General features: G+C 37.9%; 1 protein-coding gene across 1 annotated transcript; it reads left to right on the top strand.

Moving 5' to 3' along the window:
- The first annotated feature begins 2658 nt into the window (after positions 1–2658).
- LOC108363783 (piggyBac transposable element-derived protein 3-like) lies at positions 2659–21664 on the top strand. The gene is made up of 4 exons (XM_017617258.1): positions 2659–2792; positions 4473–5460; positions 5519–5707; positions 21458–21664. Exons 1-4 carry the CDS (start codon positions 2659–2661, stop codon positions 21662–21664), a joined length of 1518 nt encoding a protein of 505 aa, XP_017472747.1.
- Positions 21665–23405: the final 1741 nt, after the last annotated feature.

Genomic DNA, 23405 nt, shown 5'->3' on the forward strand with positions numbered 1-23405 from the left:
AGCGTACCGATTAAAGAAATTAATAAAATCAGTACAAGAGTTGAAAAATCAGTTCTGTACTGATAAAATCAGTACGTCTGGCAGCCGTAGTGAAGACGCTTACAATATTACCTACATTTGCAAATACATGTGCTTATTCATGAATGCATTTTTTTCACTTATGTGCCGCTACTAATCTATACATAGTCAGGGCTATCACGGAATCCATCGTAGAAAATCTACGAATTCGAATGCCTGCTACGAATACGAAAAAATTGCTATCACTGATTCCGAGTGAACTCGAAAATATCGTTGCCAGCTTCGAATGCTGATTCAAAATCAGCTAGTGCAAAGGAAACAATAGACCTTTATGTATGTACGCCATTTTGATCACGCTGCCCCAGCAGTCGTAATGGCCGAGTGAGCAAAGCACTAGACTGCCAATTGAGAGATCCGAGTTCGAGTCTGAGTCGTCGGCAGCGGAGCTTTTTTTTATTTCATTTTTGTTTTTTTTAAATAATTTTTTTTAGTTTAGATTATATTATTTTAAAGAGAAAACTATTTTTTTTAATTATTTTAGATTTGTCGTTTTTTAAATAAATTTATATGATATTAAAGTAATTAGATTTCTTTCCTAATAAATTGTTGTTAAACTATTATTTCCTCGCTTCAAAGAAAACATTCATTAAGTAGGGTCTAGCAGATGAATCTATGTATGTACATATTAGGGATGTTGCGAATGGGGAATTTTAGACATCCGCGGATGCGGATGTGTAAAACTAACATCCGCGGATGCGAATGCGAATGCGATTACGGATGTCAAATATTTTAAAGAAATAATTTTGGTGAGTACATAAGGGCATTTAGGTAAATAAGAAATGAAAAAGTTATTAATTTTTAATAATGTTATTTAATAGAAAGAGTAATTTTGCTGCCTTTTTGGGTTACAGCCTGTTTCCTAACGGGTCGTAAATCAAACCTGCGCCACTAAGTAATTGAGGCAACAAACTTGAAAGACTTCAAACTTGACAAAATTGTAAATTCTTTTCGATTGACGCTGCACCAGTTGAGAGTCAGTTATATTTCTTTTCTTATTGCGGTGCAACAATTCCTTTTTGGGAATTGCATCGGGGCTGCAAATGTCGGATGTATCCTCCTGACTTTCATCTTCACAATCTAACATCACGTAGAAAGATCGCTGTTTAAACACCGTTATGTTCCAATTTGGAGAACGTTTATCGATTTAAGTTATTGTAATTCATTTTTAATCCTGTCTTCTGTGACTGGTTTGAAAAATGGGCGCTTATAGCGAGGTTTTAATATGTGAATATGGCAAATAAATTCTTTTTTAGGAATGAAAATCTCGAAAAAAAATCTGTTTTGTAGTTTAAATTCTGTTTGTAGTTTAAAATCTTGTTATTTTGTTAAAAAGGTACCCCGTTTCTTATAATAATTTGAATTATGGAATCACGGACAATGAAGGCCTCAGATTTGCTTAGTTCCCGGGTGCCTTCTTGAAAAGGTTCGGCTGTAATGAATACCTTGTAATTAGTGGCTGCGTTTCTTTATACATTCCGGATAATCCCATTTCACAGCCGGAATAAACAGAATGCGTTTGAAATATACGTCAACATATCATCAGGAACGTTCTAAAGAATAAATAAACAGAAAAGTTTATTCCAAACGTTCAGAATGAATAAAGAAATTCAGCCAGTTTCTTTTATGAGTTAGATGAGCTCGGCATTTCCTTGTTGCAGGCAGTCACAATTAATTACTCACCGCTGTCGGTACCATAAGCCATCAAATCCGTCGTGTTGTTCCATTCCATGCAGTCAATCGGCCTTATCATAAGTTCATTTTCGCCCGAAGTCGTTCACTTTTCAATTTTCGCTTAATATACATTTCGGCCGAAAATTTTTCGCTTTCGAACATAATTTTCCCTTATCGGCAACACTAATTCCGAGCGAAAAAAGTAGCCATTTTAAAAAAATATTTTCACTATTAATTGAGAAGCGAAAAAAATTCTTATATCCAAAATGTAAGTAATTACTGTTTTGTATAAAATATATGTTTAACAAGGAACAATAACAAAAGCTGTATACGTGTACTCCAGGAGTAAAACAATCAATAAAATTCAAAGCGAAATACTATTAAGTAGAATGCAGGAAAAACCGGATATTGCTAGAGGATTCGTTAGGGAATATAAAGAAAATGTGGCTGAGTTTTGGAAACAGCTGACATTGGAACTGAACAGCTCGGGGCCTCCAATGAAAAACGAGTCGGAATGGAAAAAGGTAAAACATATACAGATGTTCTCAGGACATAATTTTAATACCCAAAATAGGCTTGAGGTGACCATAAGCGGTACGTAAGAAAAAAATCGTCATTTAATAGATGCATGGAGTGTGGAACAGGCGGAGGTCCCAACCGAACGCAAAAGTTTTCGCCTTCAGAAGAGGCTATAAATGAGCTGGTGGGAATGAAGGAAGCAGTGGAGGGTGTGCCAAATGGTAATTCATTTGGACTGCCTGAATGCCAAAATCGGTCAAGTGTTGCAGAAGATATTGAAATTGAAGTGGTTGCGGGATGTAGAGGGCCATCACTAATGGTGAAGAAAGGAGTCAAAGCCACGACGCAATAGGAATCAACTATCAACGAACTGGGAGAAGATATAGTAAAATGTCCACACAGGAAGTTGTTCAGAAAGAGTTAGAAACGCAAGCAGAACTATGTTCAAAGGTGCCAGAAGGCGTTTCAATTTTGAGCGAGAATGTGGAACAAATGCAAATTAATTTAAAAAAACTGCAACGGTCGTTAGAGCGGCTTAATAAGCAAAAATGCATGCAATTAGCAGAGATGAAGCGACATAACATGGCGATAGAAAGCTTGACAAAAGAAAGAAATGATGAAAAACTAGAAATAACGCGTGAACTGTTGCAAATAAAACGCCGAAAACTAGAGCTTTTGCGCTAACTGAAAAATGAAGATACATACACTGCCGGTAAAAAGTATTGGCACAGCAATATATGCAACAATTTTTATAGCAATATTTTTCCGCCAATTTTGCGAAAATTCAGCAAACTTTCATGCAAATTTTCAACTTTTTAATCAGTTTTTATGGAATTTTTTTGAGTATGCAGATTCGTAGCCCAATCAATTTTATTGCAATATAGTAGAAGTTGTAAGTAGCTATGAATTACAGTTGATTTTTGGCAATTTTTCACGCAGTCTCTTCCATACAAAAAAAAATGCAAAATACCTTCAACAAAAAAATTCCCAAAAATCAATGCGATTTTTGAGTGTCCCCGAACTTCCATTTTTTATACCAGAATTTAATGGGCTACAAAACTGCATACCAAAAAAATGAATTAAAAGTTTGAAAATTTGGTGGATTTGTCGAATTTTTATAATTTTTGTATACAGTTTGAAAGGCGGGTTTTTATGATGTTTGTTGTATACCAACCTAGGCCTTTATAAACAAATACTACACATAAAATAAACCAAAGAAATATAGCCAAAACTCTTCAAAGTAAGTAAAAGTGATTTTGGACATTTTCTTTTGTTGACGATGCTAGGCATTCTTTTCCATATAAAAAAATTGTCCAGCACACTTTACATGGGAAAAAATGTGGGACACCGTCAGCAAAACAAAAAAAATCTTAAAAATCAACGGTATTTTGTAGAGAATTGAAACTTGCACTTTGTTATAAAAAAATTTAATAGGCTACAAAACTGTATACCAACTATTTTTCTAAAAATTCTGAATTAAAAGTTTAAAAATTTGTGGATTTGTCGAATTTGTATAATTTTTGTATACAGTTTGAAAAGCGGATTTATATGATGTTTGTTGTATAACAACCTAGGCCTTTTTAAAAAAATATTAAACTTACAATATACTAAAGAAATATATCCAAAATCCTTAAAAGTACAACGAGTCTATTATTTCTGCCGTATGTACACTACCTACATATATAAATATCTACATTTTGTAATTTTTTTAATATCTATATTGAATGAATTTAAATTAAACCTTTATTATGAATTAATTCAGCCCATTAGTGCATAAGGTCCCTTTAAAGGGACGGTCAGCTTTTGCTCTCTTACTCTCCCATTTTGCAATACAGATCTCATGTAAGTTGATGGTATAGTTGTTGACATTACACCAAACCAGTTTTTGATTGATTGCAGTGCAGTAAACTTTAAATTGTGTGATTTTTTTGCGAAATATGGAACAACAACTAAAAAAAAATATCAGAACACGTGGGAGGTAAGTAAATGTGAATAACAAATAAATACAGGTGAAATTATTTAACAATTTTAAATGCAATTATCTTGAATTTATTGTAATAAACAAATTTAAGTTGTTGTGAGTGATAAAAATATTGTAATTTGTGAATAATACCGATATTTATCCAACGTCCCTTATAAGGGACGCTATGCAGACAGGACAGTTAACAATAATATTTTATTACAACAATAATATTTTATTACAGACTAACAGTAGCTGAAATACTGGAAGAGATCGAAGCTTTTGATGGTCAGTTGCAAGAACTTAACATTTTTGCAATCCCACCATTGGAGGAAAATGAGACCGACCAGGATTCGGACGGTAGTGATGACGAACACGAGGCGAACTTGGATCATCTCGGCCCGAAATTATTGACTGCGGAAGGCGAGATCCAAGACGAATTCGATGACTGGAGTGACAGTGACGATGAGCCACTGGCTAAATACAGAAAAACCGTCAGTTCGAGTGTGCGTGCGGGAAATGCCTTGCGTTGGCGAAAAGTGGACCCGGTGTACGACATTCAAACGGAATGCGAAACAATACCGCCGAGTGCCGAAGCTCAAGCCGCCAGTTCGCCTACTGATTTCTTTGAGCTATTTTTTTCTGAAGGCATTATAAATTTTTGTGTTGAGCAGACAAATTTATATGCTCTTCAGAAAAATGTTGACCTGAGAATGAGTATGGACGAGGCGAGAGTTTTTATTGGCGGTATTTTGATGTCGGGGTACGCAAAATACCCCAACAAACGTTTGTATTGGTCGGAGAAATCGGATTCGCCAAGATTGCTAGCGAACAGCATGAGGCTGAATCGATTTGAGAAAATTCTAAATAATTTCCATCTGAATGACAACACGCAAGCCCAGGGTACCGATCGGCTTTACAAAATTAGGCCACTAATTACTCACCTGAACGAGGCGTTTATAAAGCATGGTGGAATGGACGAGAATCTCTCCATTGATGAGAGCATGATACCGTATTATGGTAGGCACTATGCTAAACAATATATCCGTGGTAAGCCCATTCGATTTGGATTCAAAAACTGGGCTCTGAATTCCAGCGATGGATATATGCTTCAGTTCGATGTGTATATGGGCAAAAATGCAGAGAGCGTCCCACAAGGATATGGAGTAGGAGGTGACAAAGTGGTTGATCTCCTCACGAAAGCAAATGTACCACACCATAAGGGATTCAAGGTAAGAAATGAAATGTTCGTCATATGATATTACAATAATAATATAATTTACATTATAGCTTTTCATCGACAACTATTTTACGTCCGTGAAACTGTTGCGCAATTTGGCCAGTATGGGGATTTGTACATCTGGTACAATTAGAGACGGTCGCATAGAGAAGTGTCCTTTTCGTCCAATAGCCGCCATGAAAAAGGAGCAGCGAGGATCCAGCGATTTTCGTTTTACTGACGATGGCAAGATTCTCGTTGTAAGATGGAAAGATAATAATGTGGTGACCATTGGCTCCAACTTTGATACCAACGATATCGGGACGTGCAAGCGCTACGCGAGAGGGCAAGGTGCGATACAGATACCACAGCCGAAACTTCTTCAGCGCTATAATCAAGGCATGGGAGGCGTTGATAAAATTGACCAGATGGTGGCTGTGTACCGGTCTAGAATTAGACAGCGTAAGTGGTGGTGGCCCATATTTGCATATTTGTTGGACGCATCGATCGTAAACGCATGGATCCTTATGCGGAAAGTTCATCCGAACGACCCAAATTGTGGCACTCTTCTAATTTTACACAGGTACATAGCCAATTCGTATCTAGAGAGATACGGAATGCCGTCCTCAAGAGGATCGAGTAGAACCAGCATCAACCCTGATGCGCGCTACGATGGAAAAAACCATATGATTGAGTACTCGAATACGGATAAGAGATGTGCCTATTGCGGAAAGAAGTCTAAAGGCTCTGTTATGCATACTTGGCATTGCTTGAGAGTTGTCACATAAGGAATCTGTTAAATGAGCTTCGCGTGTAAGCGGTTACCCAACGCACAGCATTACATACGTAAAAGTCTGTTGGTTTTTGATTTCTACGTAAAAATGGTATAGCAGTGCACGCAATGCCAAGTATGCATAACAGAGCCTTAACTTTTTATGTACTAAGTGCGAGAAAGGGCTTCATCCGAAAGAATGCTTCAAGCAATATCACACTTCAAATGCCCATACTGCATAGTGTCCCTTATAAGGGACGGTCCCCAAAACCCCCAAAACACATTTTTTTAATAAATCGAATTAAAACTACTTTATTAGACTTATTTCAATGCATAATGATAAAAAAAAAGGTAAGTATAGCGCCAGGGAACTTTATGCACTAATGGGTTAGTTATTGACTGATTGTATTCATATTTTTGTACCTGATCGAAGCTAAAACCTATGAATTTTTACATACTAATTAACTTAAGCATCTTAATAAAAATTTAATTATAAATATATACACTTCTTTATTTTTTATGTTAGGTTATCAAAAAGAGTTGGTAATATCAGTACGAATACGATGGCCTGCAGCTAAGTATCCAGAGCTCGCTACGGTAGTTTGAGTATCTTCGAAAGTGTTCATCTCAATATCGGGTTCAAATATTTCAAGATTTAATGAATCAAAATTGCTTTTATAATGAATACAAATATTATGAAATGCTACACACACATTTATTATTTGTATAGCTTTTGCAGGAGCATAGTGCAATTCCCTTGCTGATAGCAAGCACCTCCACATATTTTTAAGAACACCATTTGTTCTTTCAATAACACTTCGGCATTGGGATTCATTAAATTTAGCGTTTCTGGCCATGGCTCCAGAGGATACCCAGCATCTCCTAAAACGAGGTTACAAAATCATAAACTCCTCATTGTATTCCTATCGAATGCAAGTAAATACCTAATAACTAGGGAACGGATTTTTAGGACCTAAAAACCTATAAAAAAGGCAAAATAAAATAATGAAATAGGCTGGAAAAGGCAAAATAAAATAGCAAAAAAGGCAGGAAAAGGCACTAGGTATTGCAAAAAAGGCAAAAAAAAATAGCGAAAAAGGCAGGAAAAGGCACTAGGACCCTATTAAGCTGGCATTTCAGGGTACTATTTTATATATATATATATAAGGAAAATTTGAAAGTTAGGGGGGGCTCGAGCACCCCCGTGCCCCTACCTGGCTACGCCCATGTGCCTGTTGGCATGTAATAAACATATTTACATCTACATAAATACTTATACATATGTGTAAATAAAATCTCGCCTTTAGAAGTGTTGCATTATTCGAGTTTATAACTGGTCTATTCAATTGGTCGAAGCAGGAAATGACGGAAGGGTAGAGGTTTAATTTATAAATGGATTTATAATAATATAATAGTATAGTGCTTGCAGTTTGCTAAGTGTTTGGCCGAGCTTCTCCTCCAGTTGGTGGCGTGCGCCTTGATGTTGTCACACAAAGGGGAGGGACAGCGAAAGAATTTTATGACAAGCTTTATCAAGGCAGAAATACACTCGGAGGTTTGCCATTGCAAAAGTTTAAATACTTAAAAACATTCTAAAAATATTTTTCTGAAATACATTTGTGTTTTTCTGAAATACATTTGCCTTTTTCTGAAATACATTTGGGTTTTTCTGAAATACATTTGACCTTTTCTGAAGTACACTTGGGTTTTTCTGAAATACATTTGTCTTTCCCGAAACACATTTGCCTTTTTCTGAAATACATTTAAGTTTTTTTGAAATACATTTGAGCTTTTCTGAAATACATTTGGGTTTTTCTGAAATACATTTGAGTTTTTCTGAAATACATTTGACCTTTTCTGAAATACATTTGCGTTTTATGAAATACATTTGAGGTTTTCTGAAATACATTTGCGTTTTTCTGAAATGCATTTGAGCTTTTCTGAAATACATTTGGGGTTTTCTGAAACACATTTTAAATTTTCTGAAATACATTTGCGTTTTTCTGAAATACATTTGTGTTTTTCTGAAATACTGTTGGAAAAGGTGTAGTTTCATTATATGAAAAATTTGTACTTTGAATCTTTGACTATTTTACCCTTTCGAGTTTCTAACTCATAAAACTTTAATCTGTATAGTTGTAGTAACATTGAACCACAATATGCATTTTGAAGTTTTCTGGCAGCATTTTCATTCGATTTTCGCGAAGAAAAGCCTTGAATATACTAAATGTGCGCTCGACGTAAGTTGATACAAGTCGAGCCCAATTTAAATATGGAACGTTTGAAACGTTCGTATTATCCACACCCCTTATTTTCTCCAAGCCTACGTTAGCTGAGAAAACGGCTTTGAATTTTTCCAACACCAATTTGGCAAGAGGTCCCTGCGGTTTTATAAGCCGCATGGGCATGTGTAAATTTTTTAAATCTTAAAAAAAAATTGTAAATGCTATAATCACTTTTTCAAAAGTAGAAAAGGCAGAAAAGGCAAAAAAGGCAAATATCTTAAAAAAGGCAAAAAAAGGCAACATCAAATGTGTATATATTGAATCAGGGATAGCTAAATCGGGGAAATTCTTAATCGAATATACTCTATCTCTTTAGCAGAAAAAAAGGCAATTTCCATAAAATCCGTTCCCTGCTAATAACCAAACGTTGTTTGAACTCTGTGAATAATGTTGCTCCATTTTTGATCTCAAGTCACTAACATTCCATATAAAGGAGTCGTGGCATGCTCCCGGGTGCGTAGCATCAACAAAGCGAATCCTCAGTTGATTATCGCAAACCTGCAAATAAAAACATGCAGATATATGTACCAGGGTTGTTGCGAGTATTCGCATTCGCAGTCGCGGAGCTTCCGCATTAATTTTAACATTCGCATTCGCTTTCGCATTCGCAAAAATCAATGCGGTTCTTTTGCGAATGCGAATATTAAAGGGACCGCAAATAACAGTTATTTTTTTTACGAGTTAAACTTGGCCAAATATTTTTTATTCCGAAATAAAAGTACTTTCCGGATAATAAACAAACCGCTTATCCCAATTAAACAAGTTTGTTATCCAATGGAAGAGGACTTAAATAGCTTTAAAACTGAAATGGCCAAAAGAGGAAAGCCACACATTGAAAAATATTTCAATAAAAAATGTTAATTAATTACCATAGAACAAACATTGGGTCAGGTATGTACTTACATGAATTTCTTTAGTATTAAGTTATAAAAAAATATAAATAGAGGTGGTGACCTTCATTCGTAATTTCTGTTTAAAAGCTATTTCAGTCTTCTTTCATATGATACCAAATTTGTTTAATTTGGATAAGGGGTTTCTTTATTATCCGGATAGGACGTTTATTTCGGAATATTATGCCAAATTTAACTCGGAAAAAAAACTGTTATTTTTGGTCCCTGGAATATTGTGCAAGTTCACAGACGTATAACCAGTCACAGAAGAGCGCATTAAAAATTAGTTACAAAAACTAAAATCGAAAAACGCTGATGACTTGACAAATTCCTAAACAACCAAAAGAATGAGAATTATTTCGAAAAAACGGTGTTTTACCAACGATTGTGCCATGATGCTAGATTGTGAAGATGAAAGTCAGGAGGATACATCCGCCATTTGCAGCCCCGATGAAATTCTCAAAAAGTAATTATTGCACCTCAATAAAAATAAATAAATATAACTGAAAGTCCTCTCAACTGGTTTGCCAAGTTTCAAGTTTTTCAAGTTTGTCGCCTATAGCGAGTAGTTATATAGTGGCGCAGGTGTGATTTACGACCCTTCAAAAAGTTTTTATTAAGTACAATGTTCCAATTTTTAAATTCAAGTACTAAAGAAACATTCAGTCTTATCATGAGTTTAATTTTCCCCGAACCGGTTCACTTTTCACTTTTGGTTTTCATGTACATATTTACTATGGGCGGAATACAAATTTTCCGGTGAATTTTTTTCGGGCAAAGCTCAGGATAGGGCAGATTATTAAAAATTATTAACCTTCCCATTTTTTATTTACTTAAATCACCTAATTTAACCACCTAAATTATTGCTTAAAAATACATGACATCCGCATTCGCATCCGCATCCGCGGATGTTAGCTTTTAAACATCCGCATCCGCATTTGCATCCGCGGATGTCTAAAATTCCACATTCGCAACATCCCTAATATATATGTGCATAATAATAATAATAGATTGGCGCTTACACATATGTTAGTGTTTGGCCGAGCTTCTCCTCCGCTTTGTGGCGTGCGCCTTGATGTTGTCACACACTCGGAGGTTTGCCATTGCCTGCCAAGGGGCGACCTCTGTTAAGAAAAAACCTTTTTCTATATTTTTTGCGGTGCTGCTGTGACCAGGGCTTGAACCCAGGCGTTGCGGAGTGGAAGCGCGCACTGCTTACCACTACACCACAGCGGCCGACATATGTACATATCGTCGTTTAAAGTACAAACCGCGTATCAACGAAATGCAAAACCACGTATCAAGATAATGAAAAACCGCATATGTGAGGTTGCACAAATTATTTTCTAGAGAGTAAAAACACTCATATTTCAAAATGGTTCTCTTTTTTGTAAAGCAATTGCATTTCCGGCTAGTATATTTCAGGACGAATGGATGAGGATTGAGCCTAGAGCTTATGCGCAAATGCAGTTACGCGGTTTTGCCGAATGACGATACGCGGTTTTGCACTATAAACTACGATATGTACGTGTGCCACATGCAATAAAACTCACCAGCATAGCAATTATACTACATTTTCCTTTTCTGTTATAAAACAAATGCTTGTTTGTCAACGGGGAAGTGATATTTACATGAGTCCCGTCAATACAACCTACAATGCCGGGAATGCTGAATTTTATGTAAAAGTCTTGAGAAATTCTACGTTGTTCCTCCAGCGCAGGCCATTTTACCCACTGTGAGCATAATATGGGCTCGAAAATTCCGAGAACTTCAGACAGGACCTGACTAAAAGACGATTGTGACAGGCCCACTTCCAAATCGTTGCCGACACCTTTTTGATATCCGCCTTCAGCGAAAAATCTCAGACACGAGCTAAGCTTCACGACTGGCGGAATAGCAAACTTTTGTCGTGATGGTGGTAATGAAGTAGTTAGCACGTCTAATAAATATTTAAATGTTTCCTTATTGACTATGTAATATTTCAAAAACCTGTAAATTTCTAATTTGGTTAATAGTTCCTTGATTGTTTACACTAAAATTTCCTACAAGGTCTCACGCACTTCCAACGGGTGGGATTTATCTCTCAAGTACCTTCTTGCTGCCCGTTGATCTACATTTGGGGAAACTTTCCTTTATGGCCGTTCGTTGAAGGTGCGGTGGGCGAAGAGGGAGTGGGCGTGGCACCTCCAACCAACCTTTTTGGAGAGGGCCTGAACCGCCATTGACAAAAATACAACCCCGTACCACCTAGGCCCCCTATGGTTCCCTACGGACCCCTTAGAAAAATGGCCAAAAATCGAAGAGGTGCCACGCCCACTTACCTTTCGCCCACCGCCCCTTTAACGAACGGCCATAAAGGAAAGCCAACCCCTACATTTGCTTCTTCCTCACATAAAAGTCGCATAGCCATTGAATTCATTTTAAATCCTTTCAAATTAAAGTTTTATGTTAGCAATTTGATAATATTACGCTTTGTAAACAAATTTCAAAAAATGTCATTTGCATATTCGAATTTTATGAGCAGTTTCGAAGCGAAATTGATTTCGGATGAAACTCATAATATACGTATTCACTACGAGCGGATGAAAAAAAATCGGGCGAATTTGTTTTCGGGTGAAACTCACGATAAGGCTGAATGTGTTTTGATACATATATTTTTTGAGGCGAAAAAACGCAAATTTTCAACATACATATGTATCAGGGACCGCCAATAACAGTTACTTTTTCAACAGCTAAACTTGGCCAGATAATTTTAAGTCGAAAATAAAAGTCCTTTCCTAATAATGAACAAACTGCTAATCCAAATTTAGCAAGTTTGGTATCAACTGAAAGAAGACTAAAATAACTTTAAAACTGAAATATTTAAACTTGGAAAGCCAGCTATTGAAATATATTTAAATAAAAAACGTTTTTTAATTACCATAGAGCAAAGCTTGGGTCAGGTATATGCATTTCTCTGGTATTAAAATATAAAAAAAATATAAATAGAAGTGACAGCCTTCGATAGGTATTTCTGTTTAAAAGCTATTTAAGTCCTCTTTTATTTGGTACCAAATTTATTTAATTTGGATACACGGTTTGTTTACTATCCGGACAGACTTTTATTTCGAACTTAAAAATTATCTGGTCAAGCTTAACTTTTGGGAAAAAATAACTGCTATTTACGGTCCCTGATATGCATCGTTAATACTGTGGCGAATACTGCGGCAACACAAAGCGAACAACGAGAAGTAGGCAGAATGTTCGAGGAATGACGTAGAATGTTCCACAAAGAGAAACGTCAAGTTGGATGAACACTGCGAACAGCGAGAGAAAGAGAATGAGCGATAAACTTCAGAACGTTCTAGCGTTGCCATAAGTGCGAGCGCTGGCATATAGGGCGCCGCCACAGCGAAGTAATGGGCTGTTTTTGCTTACGCGTAAAAGCACATTTAGCGCATTTAGCTCTAAATGCTACTCTAAATGTACATTTATCCATACAAAATTCGTCACCTAAATGCAACTAAATGCAACTCCATTTATGCATTAAGAATCTAAATGCTAAAAGCAACCCTGTGATCTTCCAAAATTTCCACGATTCGAACATGGTTTAAAGAGAAAAAGTGGCAACATTGCTTTTTCGAGTATACAGTTGCTAGCTGCGTTTCAGTGATCGCCGATCGAGANTACATTATTTTGGATAAAGAAAAGTTAAGCAAATTCAACATCAATGTGATGCTGATAGAAATCTGGATTAATTTGTGATCAACTCTGTTTGTTTTGTTTCCTAATTAAGTGTGGAAATTATAATTGACAGCACCGACAAATGAATATATACACAAACAAATTTTCGGTTATGGTTACAACTATTCAAGTTTTTGTATTGAATTTTCGGTTTAGAATTTATTTTTTCCTTTTTAGTAGGGGTTTTTGCACATTATCTTTTCCGTGAGAATTTATCGTAATAGATACGGATCTGAATAAGCGACTGGAACACGGCTGTTTGTCAAAAGCATACGATTTCGAACTCGCGTAAATGTACATTTGCTAAATGCGGTAGCATGAACGCTCTTCGAAAACATATGTTCGAAAGTGTTAAATGTTGCATTTTAAATGCAGCAAAAACGCTGCATAAGTTAGTTACAAGTCGGCAAGCTACAAGTCAGCAAGCTACAAGTAAAGTGAGCAGAGAAGTGAGTTGCGAATAAGCAAGCTATAAGGTTAATTGTGTTAACAAGTTTAGTAAAGCGTTGTTATTGCTTTAACAAGTATTGTAAAGTGTTTTTACTGTATTAGCGAATATTGTAAATTGTTTGTTGTACAATAAAGTTAATTGTACTACAATTTGGTCATCGTTAGCATTTATTTAACAATCCAGCGATACGAATCGGGAGATTTGGGAAATCCGGACGAGGTTTCAAGGATAATCGTAACAATACTATTCACATTGTCGCTGAAATGCAAAAAACCACAACTAACTAAATTTGTGTATTCCCTAAACCGGCGTAGGGACTTATCATTCGATGAAATGCATCATAATCAATCGAAAAGTTAATTTTGGATTTTTAGTTAGTTACGGCTTTATGTATTTCAACGACGATGTCTTTTTTCCATACTATACTAACGATATATTACATGCCAAGTCCCACTCCTCAATAGATATAAAATTCACCTTGAATTAATTCGTATTTAATTTGTGAACTTGGCTGTCGACTTAAAGTGAAAGTACATACCATCCATTGCGACAACGTCACCGCCACCGTCAACATCACCGTCAACGATGCTTATGCCTCAAGATACATACAATTCATTTGACATTGAGCCCGAAAAATCATTAATTCGCTGATACTCTTTGCAAAAGGTGCATTTTACTTTTTCACTTCTTCTATTAGGTATTTTTTCATTAATTTTACATTTCGTGTTCCCATAAATATTAAAATTTTCACAAACTGGAAAAACTTACGTTCAAGCATGTAAAGAAAACACTGAATAGTTGTCTCATTTGACGCAATCGCATAAGCAAAATTGAGAGTTGAGCTAATTTGTGCGGCACCGTCACCGACAGCTTATTCATGTAACTTACTTCATAGAAACACACCGAATCAGCTTTTTTGACAACTGCCGGTGAGGGTGATGGCGACGCAATGCACGTTATGTACTTTCACTTTTATTTACATATAGGCTGCATTTCTTTATTCATTCTGAACGTTTGGAATAAACTTTTTTGTTTATTTATTCTTTAGAACGTTCCTGATGATATGTTGACGTATATTTCAAACGCATTCTGTTTATTCCGGCTGTGAAATTGGATTATCCGGAATGTATAAAGAAACGCAGCCATAATTTCATCTTTAATTCGATGCGTGATAATTTTGACAATTTACACAAAATTAAAATAAATGTTTTTGTTTTCGAGCTGAAAGACTAATAAGCGGTGCATCCTGTTTTTTCAACATACCTTTGACAAATAATATCCGATAGTTACATAATTCTTACCTAATTAAAGGTAATCTTTTAACGCGCAAATAGTCGACACTCTTTATAGCCAGCCGTTGAACATTTCCGCTGGAAATACCTACTATTAGCTTACTCTTTGACTTTAAATTACGAAAGAAGGTGGAAGTAGCGGACAGTCTTAACATAGCATCTCCACAGGCAAAAAAAATTTTGGCTAAAATTTTTTGTTTGCCAGATATTCGTTTTATCAGTGCACTTGCACAATATTCGCATTCGCAAAAGCTCCGCATTGATTATTGCAAATGCGAAATCGAGTGCGAATGCTGAAATTTGTGCGGAACTTCTGCGGTTGCGAATGCCCAACACTTCCGTTTCTGGTGGAATCTTCGGCACTTCCACTAAGACCAACCGTCTGCTGGAGCACTGGTTGTCGTAACCAAGCCTAAGTGGCACTTTCCTGTAGCCATAGGTTAGGATCATTCCCTGGAGGTCAATCATCATGCCTCGCCCAAGTAGGAAACCCACGCCGATGATGACTTCATCCACAATGTCTGCCAAAAAAACTTCGTGTACGAGGCCAACCCGTCGATTATTACCTCGCATAGTACTTTTCCTAACACTTGGGTTCGCTCACCAGTTGCAGTCTGCAGCTTTGCTCCAGGTAGTGGCTTCACATAAAAAGTGGCCAAATCCAGTGGAATAATGGAATGCGTCGCTCCAGTATCCACTGTCAGTACTCTCTCCTGCCCATTCACACATCCACCAATAGTGAGGTTTCTCGCATTCCGTCCAATTTGTGAGACGGAGATTATGGGCCCTTCAACTTCTGGAGCCAGCACGCGGCCCTTCCTGCTGGCTCGTTTCAGTTTAACGACTGATTGGAGTTGGCTTCGTCTCCTTTATCCCTGCGTTTGTGTCCTGCTGAATTGTTGAGCCCACTGGAACTTGCGCTGCAATCGCGGGCGAAGTGGCTTGGAGTTCCACATTTGAAACATTTGCCAGAGCCATGCTTTTTCTCGCCCAGCAGTTGGATTAGCTTCTTCAGCATTTCCTTTGTCTTGTACGGTGTCTCCACTTCCACACGATGTGCTTTGTAAGCTGGTCTACTTAGGAGCGCCGCCGGTTCACATGTCTGAGCATACGAGACAGTTTCAGCAAATGTTGGCTTTGGATTCGCATACATCTCTCGCTTGGTATACACGTCCTGCATTCCGTTGATGAACCTTTGGATTTTTACCCTTTCGAGGTGCTCACCAATGCGTCTCCAATAGCCAAGTGAGCCAACCTCTCGATCGCCGAGGCGAATTCTTGTAGAGTCTCGTTGGCTTTTTGGTAGTGATTCTCCAGCTCCATCTGGTAGTCGTATTTGTCAACGTCGATGCCCTCCGTTTCCATAGCCTCTCGCAACCGTGATAGCAACTCCACTTTTCTTCCGGAGGCTGCTAAATTTCCTTTCTCCAACTCCTGCTTGAGTTTGGCTGACTTCCAAAACGTCAATTGCTTTGTATACGTACAAAGTATAAGGTTCCTTAACGTCGAACTACAAAATATTGACAATGTAAACTGTTCCAAAACGCAGCCGATTAGTTATCGAAACGTATCGCTGAGCAAGCAGCGCATCAGAAACAAAGTTGATGCTTCGTTTGTTATTGGTTAGCATTGGTGTTTTAAATATGGAAAATTCAGAAAAATTGTTCATTGCTATATTGAATATTTAAAAAATGCAATGTATATGGTTGCAATGTGTCGCAACTCTGCATATACAAACAGTTTGAATACCGCAGTATAACAGTTTCCAAACATTGTATTGATATGTTTTGGAAGTCAGCCTTCCTCAATCTTTAGATCCTGAATTTTCGCCATTTCCAGTAGTTTATCCTTCGGGATTTATTTAGCAATCCCACTTCTGACACCAATTGTTACGATTATCCTTGAAGCCTTGAGGGATTAACCAAATATCTTTCGGCTCGTATCGCTGGATTGTTAAATAAATGCTCACGATGACCAAATTGTAGTTAAATTAACTTTATTGTACAACAAACGATTTACCATACTTGCTAATACCGTAAAAACACTTTACAATACTCGTTAAGGCAATTACAACGCTTTACAAAACTTGTTAACACAATTAAACTTATAGCTGGCTTATTCGCAACTCACTTTACTTGTAGCTTGCTGACTTGTAACTAACTTACTCCGGTGTCTGGTGGTGCCCTGATATACCTGCGCTCGCACTCATGGCAACTCTAGAACGTTCTGAAGTTCATCGCCCATTCTCTTTCTCTCGCTGTTCGCAGTATTCATCCAACTTGACGTTTCTCTTTGTGGAACATTCTACGTCATTCCTCGAAGATTCTGCCTATTTCTCGTTGTCCGCTTCGCGTTGCCGCAGTATTCGCCACAATATTTAACGTCTACGTTTACACAAATATATGGATTTATATCAAACTATAACAAATATGGAGTACAATAAATATTTGTTATTAACAATAATGCAGCTTTTCTCCATTATTTTTAAGATTCAGTGATTTTAAATAAACTCGTCGTAGTGTACATGTACGAATCTTCATTAAGCACCGATTCAATGAATGCTCTCTACGAATTTCGATTTTACGTTCGTAGCCATTCGGATTCTGTGATAGCACTTTCGTAGGTTTCTCGAAAATCGAAGCTAAGATGGATTCTGTGATAGCCCTGAGTATAAAGGAAAGTCGAGATTCTTTGCACGCGGTAATCTCGAAAACTACTGAACGGATTTTGACGAGACTTTCTCTAATATACTCTGTATCGACTGGAGAGGGATCTTTTTTACTTAGAATTTTAATAGGGTTGCCACCTCTCTAAAAAACTATAAGATCGTTGGATTACAAAAGATGAGGTGTCAAAAGAAAGGGATTGGCCTCTAGAAAAGCACTAATCAAAGCGCATCCATACAAGGTGGTGGCAATTGCATATAAGTAAAAGTCCCGCGTATTTTGTTATTGCTTTTGGTACAGAAGGATGTCAAAACGAAAGGAAATAGGAGATAATTTTCGTCATTTCAATTTGTTGACATCCTAAAGTTGCGCCACTTCAACACTACCTTGTATTGATGCGCCTTAGCACAAATTTTTTTTTTTGAATAGGGTTGCCACCTTTTGGTGGATTTATGTGGCATGCTTTGTGCATTTTCATACAATTCATCTTATCTGTCAAAGCGAATCTGGCACGTAAAGTGAAGCGAAAGTTTTATGTAGCATCAGCTCTAGCCTCTGGATGTGCAATAATGTATTATTTTTCTGAGTAGGGTTGCCACCTGCTTAAAAACTATAAGCTCTTCACCGTCCGTTGGATAAAAGAATTAGATACCAAATGAAAGTGCATGGCCTTCGCATGTACAAAAACTTTAAGTTTTTTGGGTAGGGTTGCCGCCTATTTTAAATTACTATCTTCTATACATAATATAAAGGAAAAGCGAGATATTTTAACCACGCTACAGAAAGGATTTAGACAAGATTTTTTATGTATATAATAAACGAAGTACATGATGACATATGATATCTTTCTCCAAATTCGTAAATATACATACATATGCATACATTCAGGGCGTAGCGAAGCCTCGCGCATCCGTGGCCGGCTAGTTATGTACGTTTTTTGTGCAAAAAATGACATTTTTAACTTCCCAGTAATTTTTCTCTGTTACTAAATCTTGTAAGTAGAACTGATTTTGAATAATTTTCTTAATAAATCATAACAAGCTTTGTTTTTGCAGCAGCTTCTTCAAATGATATTTATCCTTTGGACAGAAATGACTTAAATACGATGCAAACCAAGCGTACGCGCATTTTTTTTTGGATTCTTGGACTAAGGGTGCGAACAGAGTGGCCGCTTGTTGCCGAGCCGAGCCGACTGACGCTTATTGCGAGAACTTGTTCATGCGAGAAACAAGTTTGAGTGTGCATAGTGGATGCGAGAATCAGCGCTGATATTTTATCTATTATTTGTGTTTTATGTATGTTTGTATGCATTTGGGTTTGTTGTTCATTCGTGTTTGTGAAATTGAAGTGAAAAGATATGGATTCGTCAGATGATGAGTATTTAGCTTCGGCTACTGTTTTAAAGTATTTTATCAATAAAAATTCATTCGGAAAACATCCAATAAATGATAAACGAAATGCAATAGACAAAAAGAGAAAAAAAATTTTTTGCATGTTGCTGTGCGTTCGAAACTAGCTTTTCGCAGAATAAACAATGTTTTCGGCGCTGAAATACGCTTTGGAACTGTTTTCTCGCATTCAATCAGCTTTGCGCTCTGACCAGCTCGGCGCCCACTATGACCTGTTCGCGCTTATTTGTACTAATTTGTATAGTACCAGTTTTCTCGCATTGGTTCTCGCAATAAGCGTCAGTCGGCTCGGCTCGGCAACAAGCGGCCACTCTGTTCGCGCCCTAAGGATCCCCCGTTCAAAGGCTGGTTTTGTAAACAATTGAGGTTACAAGGCTTATAGCAATGTTTGCAATTGCACATTAAAAGCCAAATCAGGAAGAGCTGATCTATTGCAACACGCACGCTCGCAAAAGCACCAAAAAAGCTGTAGCACCATAAAAAGTCAGAAAAAAGTAGGCGACTTTTTTAAGACTTCATTGAAAATGTAATGAACGCACGTTCCTTCTTAGCAGAACGTAATTTAGACTTTTCGACAACCGACCACCTAAACAAATGTCTACAAGAGAAAAAAATATATATTAAAAATCAACGCGATTCTTTAGCAACTTAGAACTTGCACATTATTACCCTGGAAAATAATGGGCTATCAAACTGCATACTCAAAAAATTCTTAAAAAACTTAATAAAAAGTTGAAAATCTAGCTGAAACTTTGCAGATTTTTTATAATTTTTGCCAGGGTACGAAAATAAACTATATTGTACGTTACTTTCTCGTTTATTAATTCAACAGTTCCGTACAAAATAGAAATAAATGGCTGAGTTCGTTTTGACGATTGTACACTACAGTCTTTTAGTAGTTGTAAACGAAACAACAAACGAAATGAATCGTACAAAGAAATAGATACATAAACTAAACACAAAACGAATGGCTGGAACGAATGAGTATGATCTAGTATCTTACTTTTACTAATATTATAAATGTCAAAGTTTTTGAAATGTGACACGTAGATGGCTTACTGCCGGGATTAACATAAAGGATCATTTTTTTTAGTAGGTTCGTAAATTTTGGTCCGATCTGCTTTGCACGTTTACATACATATGTATGTATTTGCACACACATGCGCAGCACATCCTAACATTTTACGCTCACACACATCTAAAAAATTTATATCTTGCTTACATCACATGTGTGTGCCGTTTGGTAAAAAGCACGGGCACATGTGTGTACTTTATTTTTATTAATATAAAGCAACGCACATGTGTGTGCTTTGCGTAGAGAAACTTATACACTTCGAATTCTAACTCAAATTTTAAATTAATTTTTTAATACATATTGTGACGAATACTGCGGCAACGCGAAGCGAACAACGAGAAATAGGCAGAATGTTCGAGGAATGACGTAGAATGTTCCACAAAGAGAAACGTCAAGTTGGATGAACACTGCGAACAGCGAGAGAAAGAGAAAGAGCGATAAACTTCAGAACATTCTAGAGTTGCCATAAGTACGAGCGCAGGTATATAAGGGCGCCGCCACAGCGAAGTGAGTTAGTTACAATACAGCAAGCTACAAGTAAAGTGAGCAGAGATGTGAGTTGCGGATAAGCAAGCTATAAGTTTAATTGTGTTAACAAGTCTAGTTAAGCGTTGTTATTGCTTTAACAAGATTGTAGAGTGTTTTTACTGTATTAGCGAGTATTGTAAATTGTTTGTTGTACATTAAAGTTAATTGTACTACAATTTGGTCATCGTGAGCATTTATTTAACAATCCAGCGATTCGACAGATTCGCTTTGACAGATAAGATGAATTGTATGAAAATGCACAAAGCATGCCACATAAATCGTTAAAGCGGCAGCGCGAAGCGAAAAGATGGTCAACTCCCATCTTTTTGCGCGCTTTGACAATCAGCCGGTTTAATATTTATTTTGTTTCGTCCAAATTCGGGTTTTCATGCAGAAACATAAAACTTAATTACATTGCTGATAATTTTAAATCAAAATAATTAAAATCCAACTTTGATGAGTAAAAAAGCGGTACAACATTGTTTTCTTGGCGTTCATTGTGGCATACCTTTTGCGTCTGGCGCTTTGCTGGCAAAGTTATAAATGTCACGCAAAGCTACAAAGTTTTATCTGGCATCAGCTTAACAATTGGTGCCACAAGTGGGATTGTTAAATAAATCCCGAAGGATAAACTACTGAAAATGGCAAAAATTCAGGCCTTAAAGATTGAGGAGCTGAAACAATTGGAATTGTTATCCCGGTTGCGGGAGGCTATGGAAGCTGAAGTCATCGACGTGGACAAATACGACTTCCAGGGTAAACCCGACGATGCATCCGCCAAGGACGAAGAGAAGGATGAGGCTGGTTGTTCGTCGAAGGATGTGCAGCTGACATCCGGGAAGGTTGAAGAACAGCAAAAGGGTCTTAGTTCATCAACAGCTATAGACATGAACACGTTATTGGCTGCCATGATGCACAGCTGTCGTCACAGATGTCACAGCTGTCGTCACAGATGCAAGCGCTGGAGACACGTATATCTCGGTCATCCCGGTTAGAAACTCACCTACAGGCACAGGAGGCACATATATCATCACAGCTGGAAGCACAGGATGAAAAAGTTACACAAATACAGAACAAACTTGAAGAGAGACAGGAGAAAGTCGAAGCAAAGGTAGACGAATTTTGAAGGTCGTCTTCGTGATTTACAGTTGAATCGTCCAGCTACTTCGACGAACGCCCCCAAGGTAAAAACCCCATCCTTTGACGGCACGATTCCCTTCCAGGTCTTTAAGCTCCAGTTCGAAAAAACGGCTGCAGCAAATCACTGGAGCATGGAGGATCAATCCGCTGCACTGTTCGTTGCATTAAAAGGACCTGCAGCGGAAATCTTGCAGACTATTCCTGATTGTGAAAGGAACAGTTACGATGCGTTAATGGGTGCAGTGGAAAGACGTTATGGTAGCGAGCACAGGAGACAGATTTACCAGATGGAGCTGGAAAATCGCTTCCAAAAAGCCAATGAGACTGGCTCACTTAGCTATTGGAGACGCATCTCGTGAACACCTTGAAAGGGTAAAGATCCAGAGGTTCATCAACGGAATGCGAGACATGTATACCAAGCGCGAGACGTATGCAAATCCAAAGCCAACATTTGCTGAAACAGTCTCGTATGCTCAGACACGTGAAACGGCGGCGCTCCTAAGTAGACCAGCCTACAAAGCCCATCTAGTAGAAGTGGAGACACCTGACGTGATGAACGAGATTCTGAAAACACTCAAGTCGATGGCAGAGAAGAATACTCCTGGTGCAACCTAGAGAAAGGATTGTACTAGGAAATGCTTTAGTTGCGGAAAACCAGGCCACTTCGCACGCGAATGTAAGACGGGTTCCAACAGGTCAAACAGTTTAGCAGTACGTAAACGCAGGACTGAGGATGACGAGCCCGACTCCGATCAGTCGTTAAACTAAAACGAGCCAGCAGCAAGGGGCGCACGCTGGCTCCCGCAATTGAATGCCCCATAATCTCCGTCTCGCGAATTGGCAGAAAAGCGAGCAACGTTACTGTTGGTGGATATGTGGACGGACATGAGCGAGTACTAACTGTGGATACGGGCGCATCACATTCCATCATTCGATCTGATTTGGTCACTAAAGAGGTAAGGCCATTACCTGGAGCAAGGTTGAGGACAGCAACTGGTGAGGACACCCGAGTTGTAGGAGAGGTAACATGCAAAGTCACAATAGGGAATGTGACGGTGTTACACAAGTTCATAGTCGCGGCGATTATGNGAGCAACGTTACTGTTGGTGGATATGTGGACGGACATGAGCGAGTACTAACTGTGGATACGGGCGCATCACATTCCATCATTCGATCTGATTTGGTCACTAAAGAGGTAAGGCCATTACCTGGAGCAAGGTTGAGGACAGCAACTGGTGAGGACACCCAAGTTGTAGGAGAGGTAACATGCAAAGTCGCAATAGGGAATGTGACGGTGTTACACAAGTTCATAGTCGCGGCGATTATGGATGAAGTCATCATTGGATTAGACTTTTTATTTGATCAAGGTATGAAGATCGACATGAAGAACAGGATCATGAAGTACGACAGGACGGAAGTGCCCCTTAGGTATGGGTATGATGGTCCGTACAGCAGCAAGCGAGTGATCCTAGAGGAAAGCGAGCAGATTCCACCGAAGTCAGAAGCAGTTGTGTGGGCAAAGATTGATGGAGATTGTGGGACAAACAAATTGTGGGTTGTTGAAGCAACACAAAATTCTACACCGGACGTACTTATTGGTAAAACCTTGGCTAAGACGCAAAAGGATGGACGCATCCCAGTTCGAGTGCTCAATGAGTTCAAGTCACCAGTCAAACTCCGAAGAGGAACTGTACTGGGGCAATGTCGAGAGGTAAAGGCAATCTTCA

The sequence above is a fragment of the Rhagoletis zephyria genome, unplaced genomic scaffold (assembly GCF_001687245.7).
Source record: "Rhagoletis zephyria isolate East Lansing unplaced genomic scaffold, Rhagoletis_zephyria_1.1 Rzeph_scaffold_01375, whole genome shotgun sequence".
NCBI lineage: Eukaryota > Metazoa > Arthropoda > Insecta > Diptera > Tephritidae > Rhagoletis > Rhagoletis zephyria.

Excerpts from the sequence above, each read along its gene's own strand:
- LOC108363783 (XM_017617258.1), top strand. The coding sequence starts at position 2,659 with ATGTCCACACAGGAAGTTGTTCAGAAAGAGTTAGAAACGCAAGCAGAA. Across the intron at positions 2,793-4,472 it reads TTAAAAAAACTGCAACGGTC|ACTAACAGTAGCTGAAATAC; the intron begins GTTAGAGCGGCT and ends ATTTTATTACAG. Across the intron at positions 5,461-5,518 it reads CACACCATAAGGGATTCAAG|CTTTTCATCGACAACTATTT; the intron begins GTAAGAAATGAA and ends TTTACATTATAG.